This window comes from Larus michahellis, chromosome Z (genome assembly GCF_964199755.1).
Source record: "Larus michahellis chromosome Z, bLarMic1.1, whole genome shotgun sequence".
NCBI classification, from domain to species: Eukaryota; Metazoa; Chordata; class Aves; order Charadriiformes; family Laridae; genus Larus; species Larus michahellis.
The window spans coordinates 185,974-204,646 of NC_133930.1; the positions used below are offsets into that span (position 1 = coordinate 185,974).

At 42.9% G+C, this 18,673-nt stretch overlaps 1 protein-coding gene across 12 annotated transcripts in view; it reads right to left on the reverse strand.

The window, feature by feature from the left end:
- ZNF532 (zinc finger protein 532) overlaps positions 1 to 18,673 on the reverse strand; it is a 48,257-nt gene that overhangs the window by 5,018 nt on the left and 24,566 nt on the right. For 11 of the 12 annotated variants that reach the window (XM_074568929.1, XM_074568921.1, XM_074568923.1 and 8 more), the window contains 4 exons: positions 18,019 to 18,200; positions 14,900 to 15,076; positions 7,326 to 7,488; positions 4,089 to 4,367 (listed from right to left, as the gene is read on the reverse strand). In XM_074568929.1, coding sequence (XP_074425030.1) covers positions 4,089 to 4,367; positions 7,326 to 7,488; positions 14,900 to 15,076; positions 18,019 to 18,200 — 801 coding nt within the window. The remainder of the gene's footprint in view (positions 1 to 4,088; positions 4,368 to 7,325; positions 7,489 to 14,899; positions 15,077 to 18,018; positions 18,201 to 18,673) is intronic. The other variant, XM_074568932.1, reaches the window with a different exon arrangement.

An 18,673-nucleotide genomic window follows, 5' to 3' on the forward strand; every position in this document is an offset into this window, starting at 1 on the left:
CTAGAAGGAAAATCCGGTCCCTTGGATTGCTTTTTCCTGCTCTAGCAGAGATCATAGTTTTCCTTCATAGCATCAGTAACATTCTCTTTCCTGCATTTATTGGAAACTGAAAAAAAACCCAGATTTTATTCTACTATTCCAACTGAGGCCACTGAGCAAAAGACTTGGATCAACACCTGAATTTGGACCCTTCTTGACTCTTCTGGAGAGTGCATCCAAGATCTGTCCCTACGTTCCAAACAGCAAAGACTTTCTTCACAGAATAATACAAAGGGTCACTTATTCTTACCTTCTTTGGAAGTGACAAATGCCTAAAAAATGGAGATGCACAATAATCCGCATGCCTAATATTAATCAGTAATAATAATAAAAAAGAATTCTCAATCCTAAATACTCAAGCCCCACAGAAATGCTTCAGGAACTGAGAAACATCCATCTTATACTTGTGCTCCGAGTGCTGAACTTTATGTTGATGTTCATACGCTCTCTAATGGCTATGTTGCCCAGGAACAGCTACAGACAAGGCACTGGAGATCCGTAGAGGCGATGGCATTACTGGAAATTATCATTTACTGCAAAGTTTGGAGCGAATGGTGGAAGGTTTGTACACGGGAAAAAGTGATGTCTGGAACGGCTAAAGCAGTAACAGCGGATGCAGCGAGATGAGAGACCTTTCGCTATCAAGGCCAAAATCACACAGTGTGGGGAAAGGAAAGCAAAGCAGTTCCGAAAGGTCATTCATGCAAATGTGAAGCATCCCATTAGGAACCATGATATGGTAATTTTATTGGGGCGAGTCAACATAATGCTGTTAGAGGCGCAGTACTGTTCAACCTAGACTTCCTTTTCACATGTAAAGGCCAATTAAAACAAAAGGGAATCAACATATTTCGCTCTTAAATTGTTACAGGTGAAAACCTTACAGTGTGTACACACGGTGCGTGCTCATTAATGCTAATGCATTAATCAATACGTCTTGCAGTACTGCCGAGGCCACTGCACGGCGCAGAGCCCTCCAGCATTTAGTCAGAAACGCAGCAGAAGGACCGTGCTCGGTAGGAGCCCGTCCCTCCCGGAGCACCGAGGGCGCTACCCCAGGAACACCCATGACACCACACTCATCCTACACTTGTTGGGACGATTCCAGACAGAGACCCAAATGGGATTTCAGATGTTTTAGTTTCTGCAGCGGCAGCCAAAACCAAAAGAACTAAAAAATTAGTTCTGTAATTAGGTGCAGGAGGACCCGTTCCACAGCATCTTGACAGGAAGAAAGAGGATGTTCAATTAGATGCACAGCAAGTCGGAATTGGTAAAGCAACTCCTGCTTAAAAAACATCTGTCCTTTCATAGAAACACAGCCAAGTCCTAGGAAGCTCAGCATATACCTGCCTGGCCGAGTGCAGACATACGCGATCCAGTTTCAAGCCAGGAGTTGTACAGAGGTGTTAGAACCACGCTTTGTCTGGGCTAATAACATTTATTAATTATTTTTTTTTTTACACAGCACTTTTAAGATGAGGCAGAGTCACACCAAGGTGGCTGCACATTCTCCTACCCTACAGCTGGCTTACCGTCAGCCAGCTCAGGAAGAGGATACAGAAAATGTGAGTCTGTCTGTCTGTCTGTCTGTCTGCGTAGAGATTTCCCAGTCAGGTCTGGAAATGGAAGAACCTGTCCCAAGAGGCAATACCTCTCCTATGAACACCTCTGAGTAATCCAGCTAGAAAGGGTTACAGCTCCAGACTTTTATCCTGCAAAACCAGCAATCGGAAGTTTGAAACTAATTATCTTCAAATACCTTACATGACAATGGACTTTGAGAATATCTCACAAATTGCTTAAAATAAGTTTTTAACAAACACTCTCCATAGATCTTTTAGAGCATTTAAACCACACCTATCATTCTTAAAGATAGCAACCTTCTTAACTTAGCAACTGAGCTTTATCACCTATTTCTGAAACGCATGGAGTTGCACCTCTATTCGTTTTAAAATATATATGCCTTCTGTGTTATTTGAGGAACTGCTTGAATAGGGGTAAAAAACAGCGCATAAATGTAAGCAATGCAACAGGCCTTTAGGCCACTATTTGAGTGCAACAATTACCGAATATTTCATAATAAGGGCTGTTCTTGAAGTAACATTGCACATTCTCAATAAACGTCAGCGACAGAAAGATCCATATTTAAAGCTCCTATTTAGAAAGCCTTATCAACGTGCTGCTAACCTTATCTTACACGCCTTCTGCCACTCTGTTGCAGATGTGCTCAGACTGGGTATCATTCTCCAGTTCACCCTGAAGTGACAGTTTCACAAGGAGGTTGTGTTCTTTTGTTTTTAAGAACTGCATCGATGTAAAATGCATCTGGCCTTAAACTTGCTTCTGTTTGCCGGTAAAAGCACTGATCGAGTTAGTTGCGACTAACAGCAAAACATAGCGGACCAGCAGTTTTTATGTGCTGCTAAAGAGACTGATTTTGAGAGAAAATTAAGCCATGATTGTACGAGCGTTACAAGATCAGACAGGAACCCTCAGTGCACAGGCACGCTGCAGGGACTGGAACGTGTTTTATGGAGTTTCTTTACAGACACTACCTAGCAGCAGAAGTGTCGGGAATATACCTGCTAGGCTTGAAACTGCAGCAATTAGCAGTTCCTCAGTGACATCAAGGGACAGAAATGCAAAAACGGTCTTTTAAAGCAACTGGAGAAATCAAACGGAGACCAATGATCTCAGCTGTTTGTCTGCTTTTCAAGCCCTCAAGCTGTAAAAACAGTGCCAGGTGAAAAAAAAATGCAGTTCTGTGAATCATAATCCTTTGGTTTTCTGTGTTTCGTCCCGAGGGGGACTGGCGATGTAGTTACAGGGCTCTACAGCAGGAAGGCTGACAGAACAGAGTGGGAGTTACGAGAAACACGGAAATAGTCTCCTGTCAGTCGGGCGTGGGTGCTATTTGCTAGAAGTTGTCGTAGGGAAATTAGAGATGACACTCAGTAATCTGGCATTTTCAGCGTTTCCATAAAATGTTTATAAACAGAGTGAAATAATTTGCAGAACAGCTTTAGAGATAAGCACTGTAATTTGAAGGGACACAGAAACCTCTGGAAACGCGCTGCCATTTATTACAGCGTATCAGCATCCCGAAAACTACAGATTTTCACTCAGGGTGATTCTTCTCCACGTAGGCAAAGGAGTCTGTTATCCCTTCCAGTTCTGCTCCTTTTCTGCAGTGCAGCACAGTACAGGAGTTTAATTCCCTGCTTCCCAGCTGAGAAAAGAATTGGATGGTTTTCAGGAGCAAAGGGCAGGACCGGGCCACAGAGGATGCCGAGTGCCGGCATCCAGCCTCCACAGAGCTGGCTGCAGCCTGCCTCAGCCACAGCCAACCCAAGGGTCCGTTCCACCACCGCCTACCTGCCAGTCGTCTGAATTTCATGTCATTGGAAAAGCTAGGGGATGCAGCTAGGATATCAAGCTGTCTTTCTGCTGACTTGAGAATACAGCGTTTCTGCATTTCACTTCAATCCATTTTAAGTAAGCTCTCTCAAATCCAGCTGTTTTGAACACAAAATTCAACTTGTTCAACTGGGCCGACTTGTTGGCTGAACCTGCAAGTGTAGGATTGGAGCAACAGCTCGACCTCAGAGCAAGTCTGCCTTTAAAATGAAATGCTGTTTGCCACCCACTGGACAAACAAAACAAGACTCCATTCCCTGAGTCTAACAGTTAACAAAGTACCGAGAGGGAACCGAGAAGGTACAGAGGAAGAAATAAGAACCTGGATCAGATGAGATGACTTGGACGAAATACCGCAACATCTTTCACTCTTTCCATCTTGAAACTGTGGTACTGGATGAACAAGTCTACAGTTAAGTAAGAGCGTGTGGACTTTCTCAGTAGAACTATGCAGAAAATGACAAAAACTAAGCAGCCAAAGAGAGAAAGGTGAAATAGAGATAAGAACAAAGAGGACGAACACTGGAACTTAAAGGCATTATTTGCAAACACACAACCGAACTTGGAAAAAAATTACTTCGTATTTCAGGTTTAATTCACTTTTTTGTAACTGAATATTATTCATTTACCTTTCCATGTTCTTTCCTCATGTGAGAGATGTAAACGTCTCTCTGAGTGAAGAGCCTATCACACTCCCAACATGTCCAGCCAGGATTAGCGACTTTTTTAGGCTCTGCTTTCTTCATGGGAGACGGAGATTTCTTCTCCAACTTTTCTGTTCCGTTGACAGATTTTGTGTCCTCTTTGTTGTGACTGGCTGAGTTCTGAGTTGTGGGTTTAGTACTGAGAGGCAGATTTATCCCCAGGTTTGGTGGCCCCTCAACACTTTTCAAAGTTCCATGCATAGACTACAATAAAAGAGAAAAAAAAAGAGTACAAAACTAACACAGATGTATACAGCTGTACTGACAAAATGCAAAGAACCTCTGAATCAAAAGTCTTCATCTACTTCCTTGTCATACTATCGTCAGATCACATTCTTAACTTAAAAGAAACATGATTAACTAACGACAAGGCCTAGTATAAAGAGAAACTAGTCGACAGCACTAACAGACACCATCCGTAGCTAAAGAGAAGTTTTCTTCAGTGGCTGGACATTTTCACCAAAAAAAAAAAAAAAAAAAAAAGGAGACTTTTTAGGTTAGGTTTAAATTGCTGTTCAGTAGGGAGGAAAAAAGGGCTGAAGAGGCACTTTATGTTAAGTTTAATTTCTTGCTTTACTTACCTAATATAATTAGCTGAGCATCCTCATTTCAAACTACGTGACTAGAGACTTCCAAGAAGGAAAAGTTTTTACTGACAAATTTTGACTTGGCACATTGGTAAATAAGACAAGAAAAGTCAACTCTGGAAGAATATTTTATGTTAAGGCTGAGTTAAGCCCTGTCTTACCCCATGCTCAGGTTACGAGCACCCCAACGTGGGGCTCTTGCTAACAGCCCTTAGAGGCAAAGGCGTGCAGGGCTGATGGGGTCCCCAAGACCAGGGCACAGCTGAGAGGTGTCCAACAAGCTGTTCTCAAGCAGCCTGCGGCTCTTCGCTAGTGGCGCTTCCTCACCGATTTCTTTCTAGACTTTAAGTAAACTACCAGTAAGAAGGGAAGAACTCTTCCACCTCCTCCTTCCCCTGTTTCTGCAGCCAGTGTCATGTGCTGGTGTGGTACCTGAGCCTACCAAAAAGAGCACCCGTTCAGGAAGACCTGGCCGTCAGCTGTGTCTGAGTTCTGTACGTGAACGTGGACACAAGAGGACTGAGTCAGCAGGGTTCTGGGCCAACAAAGATGCCCGTGGCCCAGATTTACGCTTTGACAGTGGATCCCCCTCTCAAGGTCTCTCTCACATCTAAAAGACTAGCCATCCCAAACATAATTATTTTTCCTACAGGTAACCTCAGACACAAAAGAACACATTCAATACATTCTTGAATCTGGGAATACAAGAATACGAATCTGATACTCCAGTACAATACTTCATTATAAAGTTCTTCTGTAAATCCTGCGGCTTTTGGGACTACACGCTGGCTCTACAGCAAATATCAACCTGATCTGTAGAACATGTTCTTCTATCTAACAACTTTTAAAAGAAAAGCCAGTAATTTAAAAAACTAAAATGTTATTAAAAAGCAAAGCACACGGGACCAACTGACTGGCTCTAAGAACATATGGAAGTTGTGCAGTAAAGGAGGGGGTTGCTAAACATCTTTTAAATACAATACTTGAAATGTAATTTGTTATTTGAAAACAAACAAAAAGCATTAAAGCGTAACATGGAGTCCCAGCGACCAGGGCAGACCCCACCAGCCCAGACCTTCCCCACCTGGTCCCACTGCCTGACAGAGACCTTCTTGCAGCTCGCCGTTACGGGAAAACCAGACATACATTTTGCCAGGAAGAAACATTCACATCTGCGGGAATTATTCCAGGTTATTTTTTATAGCTTTAAATAACCTCCTTCTGAGATTCTTTCTATCCCTTTCTGTTCTATTTTCAGCCAGGTCTTCTCTGCCTTGATAGCCTATGTCTAGCCATACCAAACAATTACTTTTTGTGCAGCTGGGCTGAGCTCTGCCCTTGTCTGGCGCTCGTCCTCTCCCCGAGTCCTTTTCTGTGTTTATCTATACCCTGTTACCGGCTCTTCCATTTCCCCTTAACTGAAGTCCAGTTTCTACCTGTCTGCTGCTGTCCCTACTACTATACACACATCCTGAACGTAAAAGCACTAGCAATTCTGAAAAAAAGCAGTAATACTGTTACTGCACGTGTACGTTCTACTCCCCTAATTTTATTCTCAAAAGTGTCTGAAACAAAGGAAATATCCAGTCCTTGAATTTCTGAATGTTTAAGATTGGCTTTAAGACCAACTGTTTTTTCAAGACCAACGATCTTGTTTTTCAACACAACTTCATAGTTGAGACTAAAATGCAAAATGATGGTGTTACCAGACAAGAAAGACGTCTGGTTCTCCACTACTCTGCATGCAAATTTACTAAGTCTTATGTGTCACTGCAGGAGAAACGCACTGAATTAAGTGCTACCATTCCGGATTCAAATGCTTTGCAATGCCGTAAATAACTTCAGCTGTTACCAGGCACTGGATCTTGTTAATAAGGCATAAGAAATTTCAGCACTGCTAACAGATCTGGTATATATAAAACAAAGTAGCACAGTGTATTTAAAATACACAGCTAACACATTATAGCCAGGGGACTGTTGGTTCTTAATAACATGATTTGCAAGGACGACAGTAAATCTTCTTCAGTTGTTAAGGGCCTTTATGAGAAAATCTACTTCGAGCTGGTTTTTTTTTTAAAGCACGTATGTGTTCATGTTCGTATGCAAACACACACACAAATAACCTCTACGTCTATTCAAGAAACATACTTGTTCCTACCGGTGAATTCTGAACATCGAAGGTTTGATTTTATAATGTACTCAGCATTCTCAGCTCCTGACACGGGAATACTACTTACAGTACTGTAAATAAGGCTCAATACTTATTAGGATTGGACTAATTTACTTCACTATTATTTTGATAAAATGACCAACTCAATGCAATGCACTGAGATACTCCTAGTATACCAAACCCCAACATTCACATAGGAAAACCCAGTTAGTGATTACATCACAGATACACATAACATTTTAACATTTGAGAACGTTATTCACAGATTCCTCTTTTGGAATTATTAACCTCTCTCTCTTTGAGCAGTCATCTTGTTATTCTGTGCCTTTTTACAGTATTTTCTCACAGCATATATTGCACGACACATGGTATCTACGAACGAAACAAGAGAAGATGCCTACACACCTTGATATGATCCATCATAAGCTGTTTCTGTGCATATAGAAGAGAACAGTCTGGACACTTGAAAACAGACACCTTCTGGTTTTCAATGTGCTGATCAAAGTGGCGATAGAGCAAAGGTTGTAGAGTAAACACAGTGTCACACATAGAGCATTTATATATTATTCTAAAAACAGAAGTACAATAAACAATGTCAGTCATGTTGATGATCTAATTTGCAAGAATCATGATGTTAACTTTTTTCCTCAGCAGAGACAAGATCTGACACGTTTAAGCAATCATTTCACACTGCCTGAAAAATGTTAAAATTAAACTAACTCAACACCCCCCCAATTTCAAAACACGGGAGCAGTAGGAAAAAAAAAACACAACAGAAGAACAGGAAAAAAATCATTAAAAAGTGCAAACAAGAAGCCAAAAACAACAGCATATGCCAGTCACATGTAATACACCAACAGCTGCTCAGGATACTCTGAAAGTTACACGTCTTCAGTTCTGAACTCACGTTCTAAGTAAAGGACAATACCCGTTATACAAAGGCGATATGTTTTAAAGGAGCGATTGATTCGATCAGAATCGGTAATACACTTCAAGATAAATTTCTTTTTGGCGACGTATATGGCTTTGAACCTCCTGACTGCCAAGCCTTGACCCTGTTAATGCCCTGAAGCTGAAACGTGACAGGAGGGTATTTCCCTGGTTTGCAGTCACAAGCCTTTACGAGCCCGCCTGCCAAAGCAACGCGGCGACAGCGCCAACACCACGACCTCCTCTCTCACAGCCTGCGCGACTTCTAAAAGTAGCTACCCAAAGCTCCCATTCTGATGGGCAATATTCCCATTAAAATTGTAACAAAAGCTATTCACGTTTTAGTAGCAGTGTAACTGGTGAAGCAATGCATCTACTACCATCATTTCAAAAGTGCTTTAGAAGCAGGTAATACTAATTAACAAAGAACTAGGTAAGTACTGGGTACTAAAAGCATAGTCCCTGAAAAAGAACACGGTAGCCAAAATCTGCGTCACAAAATCCTAAAACCATTATTAAACAATCTGAAAACAGGTGTATTTTTAGCAGATCCTTGTCAAGTGTCTGTCCAACAGACGAAAACCACAGGGAAACCAGAAACATAATCCTCTGATCTAAATGCTGCAGCAACTACTACACGAACAAGAGTTTGAAGCTGGCTTGATTTTGCCGATGATTTTGTAATAACAAGTATGGTTTTGGTTGCATTCTAGGTAATTATTTACTTGATAGTTTGCTTGCTGTTTTTTCTTATCTGTATGTTTGATTGGATTAAAAATGATTTCCCTGGCAACTAAAGGTGAGTAACAAGATTAGCCACTCAAACCGCAACCCTTGAATGAATCTGTTTATAACTAGTAAATAACTCTATTCTTTCAGAAACATCACACTTTCTTTTAACTTGGAAAATGAATGAAAGGAACTGACACATGAAAGAAAAGTAACAAAGCAATTTGCCATGATGATCAGATGGGGGAGCAGTGTAATCCATCAGCCATCAGCAGCGGCAGTAGCGCAGAAGTTCAGCTCATGTCAGAGAAACCCAATGACTGGTGCCGGGTACGACGACAGGCGCCTCCTCTGCCAAAGCCGTCTTCCTAATCCCATCCCTTCGAGGCTGAGCTCCATCCTAAAGAATGTCTTTCCATTAAAAAAACCAACACAACGCACCCTGCTTGGTGGAGTGCTGAATGTTCTCATTATCCACATAAATGTTCCCAGTTCTTTCTAGATCTCTCTAAGCAATTATCATCCACAGTATGTTGTTCAAGAGCTCTAAAGACTGCTCTGCACTGTGTTTGGAGATGACAAGAACAGGGACCTCACTTCGATGTCCGAGCCGTTCTGTGAGTCAAAATATTCAGCATAATGAAAAATAGTACACTTAACCATATTAACTATGAAAACCATTATTTTTGTGGTCTATCAAGTGGTCCCAGTCTCTCACGCGTGCTCGGATAAATCTGTTACTCACAGAGCATCCCACGAGGACCTACACACTGCCACACTGCCTGCGGTGAGCCCCGCGTGGGACGAGGCTGCGCGGAGGCGCAGCACCCGCCAGCTTCACCTCGTTGAGCAGGGAGCCCCCTCCCCATCCTCTGACCCCCACATTACAGCCCACGAAAGCTTCTTCAACATTATTCAAAACAAGTATTTTAGTTGGTCGTGTTATTACTGATCTATTCCCCCTCCGAATCCCAACTTCTTGGGTAAGTCCCGGACAGAAGGTGTTAAAGAGCTTGCCAGAAATAGAAAATGCTTCTTGATAATAACTGGTAAGAAAGAAATCCCAGGTTCCTAAAATGCAGTTTCACCTCACGTACCTCACATCAGTATAAACCCATGCATCTTACTAATAGTTTTAACTGGGATCATAAGAGACATCTTCAGGGGAAAGAAGCCGATGGACCACCACCCCAGCAGGTCAGGTGAACTGAGCGCACCCAGAGACGGGGAACCTTCTCCCGGCGCAGTGCTGTCACCGGCACACTCCGTGGGACACGCTATTCAAGGTCCAAGGGTGGGAAGAGCCCAAGGATTTGCTACGCCAGGGATCGTTTCCCTTGGCCCAGCACACACGGCTACTGAGCACCTAAGCACGCTCCATCGCCTTGCTCCCACCTCAGGAGAGCAGCTGGAGAGATCTTAAAGCAGTGGTTTTACTGTCAGCCCTCTCCACTCCATCCAAGACAAAACCCGGTTTCCTCAGAAAAGTACTTGCTGCAGTTGTGCAGGGAGTCCGCCTGTAGCGTCACAAGCCGGAGCGCTGGCACTAACCACACGCATTCCCTACTCCTGGGGCACCACGTATTTTTCTTCTGTCCCTTATGTCCTGTCTCTCAGACCACCGTCTCGCAGCGCCATCAGCAGCTTTGTCCACAGGTCAGGAAGCCTCCAGCCCGATTCCTAACCAAGCAGGCAAACACACCGAGGCACAAGGCTGTACCACAGCCTGCTCCCCAGCAGGGCGATCCTCGCCCTTCTGCTCCATTGCTCACATCCCACTGGTAACACTCAGAATCCCAGCATTCTGGTGCCTGTTGCCAAGCAGTCGATCCCAAGGCCAAACATCAGTAAAATCGCATTGTTCCAGGTTAACAAGATCTAAATAAAGACTGGCAGAATTAAAAACAATTCTCTGATTACTTCATGATGTATATTTCTATTAGAACCGTAGCTTGCTAATAAAATTAGACACAAGAAATTAGAAAAACTGCTTTATCATCTGTGGTGGAACCAGACAGTGATCTCCGCTGCAATGATTTCAGGTCTGTAGTATATAAATTTATCATCTCAGGGTTACATCATTTAACCAAATAAACTATGCTCTACTATATACTTCAGATTCTTCTTGTACCTAGAGTCAGGAACAGAAGACTACAGAATGGCTGAGGTTGGAAGGGAGCTCCTGAGGCCACCTAGTCCCAGCCCCGCTGCCCAGGACCATCTCCAGTCGTGTTTCCAATGTCTCCACAGGCTGAGACGCCACAGCCTCTGGGCAGCCCGTTCCTGTGTCTGACCCCCCTCACGCCAAAAAAGTGACTTGTGCTCAGGTGGAAATTCTTGTGTTGCAGTTTGTGCCCACTGCTTCCTGTCCCGTCTCTGGGCACCAGGCAGAAGAGTCTGGCTCCCTCTTCTTCATGCCTTCCCATATGGTATTTATACACATCAACGATGTCCTCCTGAGCCTTCTCCTCTCCAGCCTGAACAGTCCCAGCTCCCTCAGCCTCTCTGCACACGAGAGATGCTCCAATCCCTTATTCATCTTCATGTCCCTTTGCTGGCCTTGCTCATATTATCTTAGAATAAAGAAAGACACGGAAAAGATGTTTAGCGTTTTGAAAACTTTGGCACCAGAGTATGGTACTTCTTCTTCCCAAATTTTTTTTTCTCTAAAAAAAATGGTACTTGTGGGATAATATATTTTGTACCAATAGTACAGTATATATCCATAATTTGGCTTGATAATCAAGAATTTCTCCAATATCCAAAAAGAGCTCAGCCATGAAAAATACTTCGTGCCATTCCTATGAAATTACACTGTTTACTGACAAAAGAAAATCACGTATAAGCTTTGGTTCCCCATAAAACCCACGGAGCATGTTTGTGCAGCTCTCTCCTGTAGCACAGCTAAGTCAAAAGACAAGACAGCCATCCATTTCCCTGTATTAAAATGATCTAATTTCATCCCACCGAGAATCACTGCACATAAACTTCATTTTTCATACAGCAAATAGTTTACTGTAGCTGTTCTGAAACAACCATTTGCAATGAAATAAGTCACACAGTTGCAGTAACTGCCAGAGGCACGCAGCCATTTACCCAGCGAGCCCCGTTCCCCTCAACCAGCGCAGAGTCCCTCAGGCCGGACCGTCCCCAGCCCACCCACAGGACCTCCCCAGCCCCCCGACACACTGCTACGCCGGGACGTTCTTCGGGCTGCACCTCTGCGATGGCCAGAGGAACACCTGGAAGCCTGGCTCCACATCTGCCAACCCGGGGAGGTCTGAGACTCACGTTCAAGGGTCAGACACCTTATATACACACAATGAAAACTCAAAAGCTTCATGTTTCCAAACACAGAAGGCTACCGTACCCTTCTTTTCATTTGCTTTAAAAAGTATACTTAGAAGAAAAAAATGTAACTGAGCTTATGTGGTCGTATCTATAGTAATTATATGACTATATTACAATCCTTCTTTTCAGTAATGAATTTGGTAAGCTTTCAAACGTACACCAGTCACGTGCAAACCAGATGCTAGGTAATATGATACAGATAAACCAGCAGCAGCAGGCTGGTCAAATGTGAATGTATTTCCTCTAACACAACGGCTCTACTCAGCGCGGGTGAGGCCACAGCTGGGCCACTGTGTCCGGTTCTGGCCCCCACAACTCAAGAAAGACAGGGATGGACTGGAGAGGGTCCAAAGGAAGGCCACCAAGATGATCAAGGGGCTGGAGAACCTGCCCCACAAGGAAAGACTGAAGGACTTGGGTCTCTTGTCCCTGGAGAAGGCTCATGGGGACCTCATCACAGCGCTCCAGCACTTAAGGGGCAGCTACAAAGCAGACAGAAGGTCCCTCTTCACAAGGAGACGCAGGGAGAAGACAAGGGGCAATGGGTACAAGTTGCACCAGGAGAGGTTTCATCTTGATACAAGAAATTTTTTGCAGTGAGAACAGTCGCTCACTGGAAGAACCTCTCAGGGAGGTGGTGGAGTCTTTCAAGATGGGGTTGGACGGGGCACTAGACAACCTCACCTCGGCTCCCCTTCCCACAAAAGGCTGGACCCGATGATCTCCAAGGTCCCTTCCAACCGGGGCTGTTCTGTGATTTTAACACAGAACACTGCAGCAGATAAGCCACAATTTCAGCAATGTCACAAACGTTTGATGTCAACTTGACCAAGATATGTGACCAACATCCTCAGAAACTAATTTAAACACAAACATTTCCTTTTTAAATTGCTACTAAGTAGCAGAAATACATGTAGGTAACTCTGAGGGGAACCACAGGTCCTGATAGCTTGAAATAGACCTCATTAAATGGTGCAAGCGCAGTCAATTGGTGGCAACACCGTGCTACCTACAGATGCTTGTGGAATGGAAACAGAGAGCTCCAAACACTGCAAAGACAGGAAAAATCCTACTAGTCACTCTGCGTGCATTTAAGACAGCATCCTCATTAAAACCGGCAAACTGAAAGAACGCACCCCTTCTTAAGAGAAGCATGCAACTATGAATTCTACGATTTATTACAATACAACAGTACTGCATAAAATTTTATTTGTCTTTTTATAACCAAAATAAATTCATAAAAGAATACAATTCTAAGCACACCTATATGGAAAGAAAACTAATGCAAAATACTTAATTCAAAAAGTTGATCAGAAACAGTTCAGCAGATCCAAGCACAGTACAAGAAATCTTCTGCACTTTTCATATGTGAAGTATCTTACACAAACGGTGACCTCAGTCTTTCGGTCTTCACTAATGAAACTTAGGGGAATCTGAAACAAGTTTTACATGAAGTGCTGGTATTTTGGAGCCCCTCACCAAAGACACCATCCTGAATTAAAACAAGGTACCATTTCTCACTGGGTGGAAATGTCTTAATTTGGTATCAGACAAAGTAAGTTCATTGCCATTTTGATTTAATTTAGGTTTAAACACCCTAAAGAATGTATCTCCTGTAAATATGTTAAGAAACAGTGATAAACTAAATTCTCCTGAAATCTGGTTATTACATTACATAGGACCTTGTTTCCCTCATCTGCCTTCTATTTTCTTGAGCCTGCAAGTTGTTAAAATGCACCAGTGTGCTCTGCGTGCCCCAGAGAAACAGCACGGAGTTCAATACAGGGGTGTTTACTCTGAGTACGGCACTCGTACCAACAGCAGGGAAAGAAGACAGAAGAAAAAGCTCTGCCACGAGAAGGGATCAGGCCAAGACCAATGGGATCTGAAGCCTGATTTCATTTGAAGCACTGCCTTCAGCGGAGGCCTTGATGTCCAACACCTTACAAACAAAGACCCTGCAGCCCAGCTCCTAATTGTGCCCCGTGTTACCATCTTCAGCAAAACACCGTGCTTACGCACAACTTTCCTAGCTACAGAATGGAATCAGCTCTGCTTTAATCCGGAAAAAAAACCAGATTACGCGTCGGAAAAAAGCTTATATAAAGAGCTCTACGAAGGCATCTATTTTGATTTGGAGGGGCAAGGCTGCAAAAGGTCTAAAGGCTGGCACCTCTCACGCACTGGCATTGCCCTCCTTCAGACACGACCGTCTTAGGAGAGCAACAGCCCAGCTCACAACTCCCAAACCCTACGGCTTCCATGAAGAAAAATGTGGCAGACAGACAGAGGAGGAGAGATCCTACAGGGAAAGCGAGCGGGCGGCGGTGACCCAACGAACGGGTACAGCAGGCGGCTGTAGCCCAACAGAATGGCCCGAGGTCAGCCCTGAGACGACGACTGCTGCTTCCAACACCATCTCCCACAAGCACGCACCCACTCCCCCACGAGCTGATACACCGGGAGAAACAGTTTTCCCAATTCACCCAGCTGACTGTCTGTGAGCCCATAACAGGAAAAAAAAAAAGGAAGTAACTTTTTCACACCTTTTCAACCAGCTGTTATGAAAATCACTGCATAAGCACTGATGAGTCTTGGCTGTTCTTTTTGGCATGCCATTATTCTAATTCACAGCAAAAATGCAGACGAGCTAAGCAAATGAAAAGATAAGAAGGAGCAACACACTAGCTGCCTGTCCAAACCATTTCTGTAATTACTGTATTACTCTCTTGTAGCGCACAGCGTTTGAAGAACTGCTATTGCTATGTTCATAGAAATTTAACCTTTGCCAAATAAACTGCCAGCTAAAAACTCATGAAAGCATGACATGAACTCCACCCGTCACCAACAGGATGAGAAACTGTTGGTTGTATGGTATGCAACATTTAAGATTATAAGCATAGGGCAGAATGCAATTTCACAAGTTACTAAAATGCAGGCAAGTGCAGTAGAAGATTAATTTTGCTTACTTTGGTTCGCCTATCTTGATACCCGGGTGTTGTGTGTAGGCATGGGAGTGTGTGCTGGGAGCAGATTTAAATGCCATGGGACAGATAGGACACTTGTAAAAGACTTCACAGTGAGAACCTTGGATATGAGACTTGAGTGCCGCCACATCAGAGTAAACGACATTGCAATGCACGCAGCTGCAAGAGAGTGGAAAAGAGTCAGTTCAGCCTTGCTCCACGCAGTACTGAAAGAAACGGAATAAACACCGATTTTCAAGCAAGTGGAAGAGATAAACATACATATACACAACGGGGTAAAACTACGTTATTCTGTCAATTTAAAAAACTCAGTAAGAATCAACATAAACAGAGATTTGAGTATCAGAAAGTAAGAAAAAAGAAATTTCCCAAATTTAATTTGAAAATCTAAGAGATACGAAGTCAGAACATGTTTTTATGGCATTACAACAAAACAGATAGAAGGGTCGACAAAGGAATACTCTACTGATTGTAAAGAGAATGCTTACATCCTCTGTAAATTTGTAAAGAGATTTCACAAAATGCATTTTTATCACATGCACTGGATTGTATAAGGTACGCCACAGCAATTTAGAAACTACCACCAAAACGGAAAACCAGTAAGGAAAACATTTCCAGCATTTCCCTTGTTTAGATTTAATGAAGACAAACCGGTAATGATTTTCTGTACACGTAATCAAATCAGCGCTTGGATTTAAAAACAAATAAAAGAGTAATTTAAACTCAGGACAACCAAACCAAATCTCTACAATCAGATCAATTTATCAGATTGGAATTCTGAAAATATTTTTCAAAAACATACTTCTGCTGTGTCGAAAATTTGTGACCTTTCCGCATCTATTCTAAAATGAAATGATTAAAAAATTGAATTAATATTAGTACATAAGAATTTCTATACACAATGGTCCCTTTTAGCACCATACATCTCCAGTACTAAGTGCTACCGAGTAAGTCCAAGAGCATACTGCGATAAGCAATTACAAAATAACCTGGCAAATGAAAACATTTCTTATTGACCAGTGTTCTGCAGTAAGAGCTTTAAAGTTCAAACATAGGCGGCCTCCACCCTTCCACTATGACTGTTGTCATATAAACGTCAAATCATTTTTTGACAGTTTTAATGCCATGATGATAGCAATAAAGCAGGAAATAGTTATACATTGCATTCAAGAATCCCGTTTTCCTTTTAAAATGTATCACCTTTGAATTTTATGAAATGTCATCCTTCCTTTTCCGCGCACTTAATTTACATTCTTAATACTATTAATCAAGTTTATATCTACCTAGTCTCTGCTTACCAATGCATTTTCTAAAGTAAATGGTCCTTTTTTGGGTGTGTTAAGATCTTCTCTGCTCACAGAGATGAACATTTCTTCATAGCGGTACAGAGCAGGATCCTCGCATTAACAGACCTCCTGTAAGGCGTCACCTCAAGACAGCAGGGTCATCTCTCGCCTCCCCACCCCATCCTGCCCGGACTTCATTCTCTAGTGATGCCACGTAATAAATGACCCTCAGCATCCAGCATGGTGTATTAAAACAGCTCTCGAGGACCGAGCCTTCCTTTCTTGGACTGCTGTAACAGCTTTCTTGCTTTCAACTTGGGAGGCTGCAATTAAACTTAACGTTGACATTTTCCACAGATTTAGTTCAGACAACTATCCTAAATCACTGAAATGAAACTGATCTCCCTCACAGAGGGCCTCTGGAAAGCCAAGGCAGGTCATGCTGTTCCTCGAGCAAATGCACCGTGGTCATCAGGAGACACTGAGGAGTCTAAGAAGGGAGATACCAACTTTCCCAGATAGTGCTTTTCTTTGCCTAGGTATTTCTGGTTTAGCCTCACCATATAGAGAAATTCTGACTTAGGGTGATGTGAGATGTTTATGATACAAATTGAAAAGTTTAGTAACTTTAGCTTAGATTCACAGTGAAGGATTTATGAGTCTTCTGATGTTACTGGTGCAGGCCAGGAGTCCCTGAAGCTGATTCTACCCGTGTCCAAATCCCCAAGACACAGACTGGAGGCAAGGGAAGTAGCGTGGAGGCAGCAGCGTGGAGGCAGCAGATGTGAGAAATTTAGGACAAGACAGACTACTGCTTGGGAGGAAAGAATAAAAGCGATCAACCCAGAGAAATGCAGAGAGCTGAGAGCTGTGTCGGGCCATGGGTTCAACCTGAAACCAGACTGCCACAGCAGCTGGCTTGGTGCAGTAAAAATGCTTTCTTCCCTTAGTGGAAGATTTCACAGCATCCTGGTAAATGAACCGGTGGCACCTGACGAGGGGAGAAGCTGCCTACTGGTAAGATTTTACATTGTCCTTCTCCAGCCAGCCAGGATGAAGCGGAGATGTTTGAGGACGGCTGAGCAAAGCCGGGCTGCTCGGGTCCCTCTTCCGATCTCTTGCTGTGCTGCCTGCCATCCAGTGCCAGTCAAAGGCTAAGATGAAACAATTTTTCAACACTTTCAAAACTTAACGCTTCCATGAAATGCCTTTGATCCCCATTTTCTCAGTGAGTTGCCATTACAGGAAAACAGAAGTACAAAGGGGAAACTGAAGAGTAACAAAGAACCAAAAGACCAGGCTGTTTGAATGAGAAAGGTAATTTTCAAGTAATGAAAAGCTGAGGAATTCTGAATTCCCACAGAAAAGACAGCAACCAGACAGGTGCAGTACGCCCATCAGCATCTCGACAATAAATCCTGGCAGTAAATACTGAAAATGACTGTTCAACCAGAGAGAACAATCCAAAATCCAGTGTTTTGAGAAAACTCAGAAGGATTTTAAGAACCTGAAATTAAGAAAATAATCGGAATTATCTAGACCTTATAAACTATGAACTCCTGAATCTGACATTTTACAGCTGGATGAGATTAGCTAATATTCCGATACAATAACATACAAAAGCAGATGCCCAAAACAAAGCAGAATCCCAATGTGGCATTTATTCCAAAATCTGTAATACTAATAGCATTGTTGCTGTGACAACCTTACACCCATCAAGCTGTATTCTATAAACAATGCTTATGAAAATGGAAAATTACTTTTAAAAGCATAAATTATACATAAATTGACAACAAAAGTAATCATTATACTGACCGAAAACCAACTCTTCGGGTATAATGCAGGCAGTTCTTAGTGACATGAGTCTGGAAGTGGACAGATCTGCAGATTGCTCCACATTCGGGACACGTGTATGGAGATTTATGCTGATGAATTCTCTGGTGTGATGCAAAACTGCACTGGTTAGGAAGCAGCATCTGGCAGATATTGCATGTCTTCTAAACGATAAACCAAAATAGATGAAACAAAAGGTTTGGTTCAGCTATACACACTGTCTTGTGTCAAACACTGTAATACATCAAATAAAAGGTTAGACGTTAGGACTGCGATGGGAACCACGAGAAGCAGGCAAGTACTAACTGCAGGCCCTACTGACCAAGCGGGCAGGACAGAGCTGGCAGACACTGGCCACCAGACACACTGGCACTCTGGGCCACCCGGGCACAACGCCGCTCTTTCATGTGCCACTCACCACGGGAGGGGCATGTTGGCTTACATAAATCTTACCAAGGTGCCTCAAAGATTACCGTAATAGGGCAAGGGGCCTAAGTACAGCTTGAGCATCAAACCTTACGGTTTTAACTCAGTGTACCACACAAAGTGAAAAAATCCAAACCAAACCCACCAAATATACTATCTACACTTTCTTTCATCCTTGCTCCTGACGAATTCTTACGGTAATATCCATAAT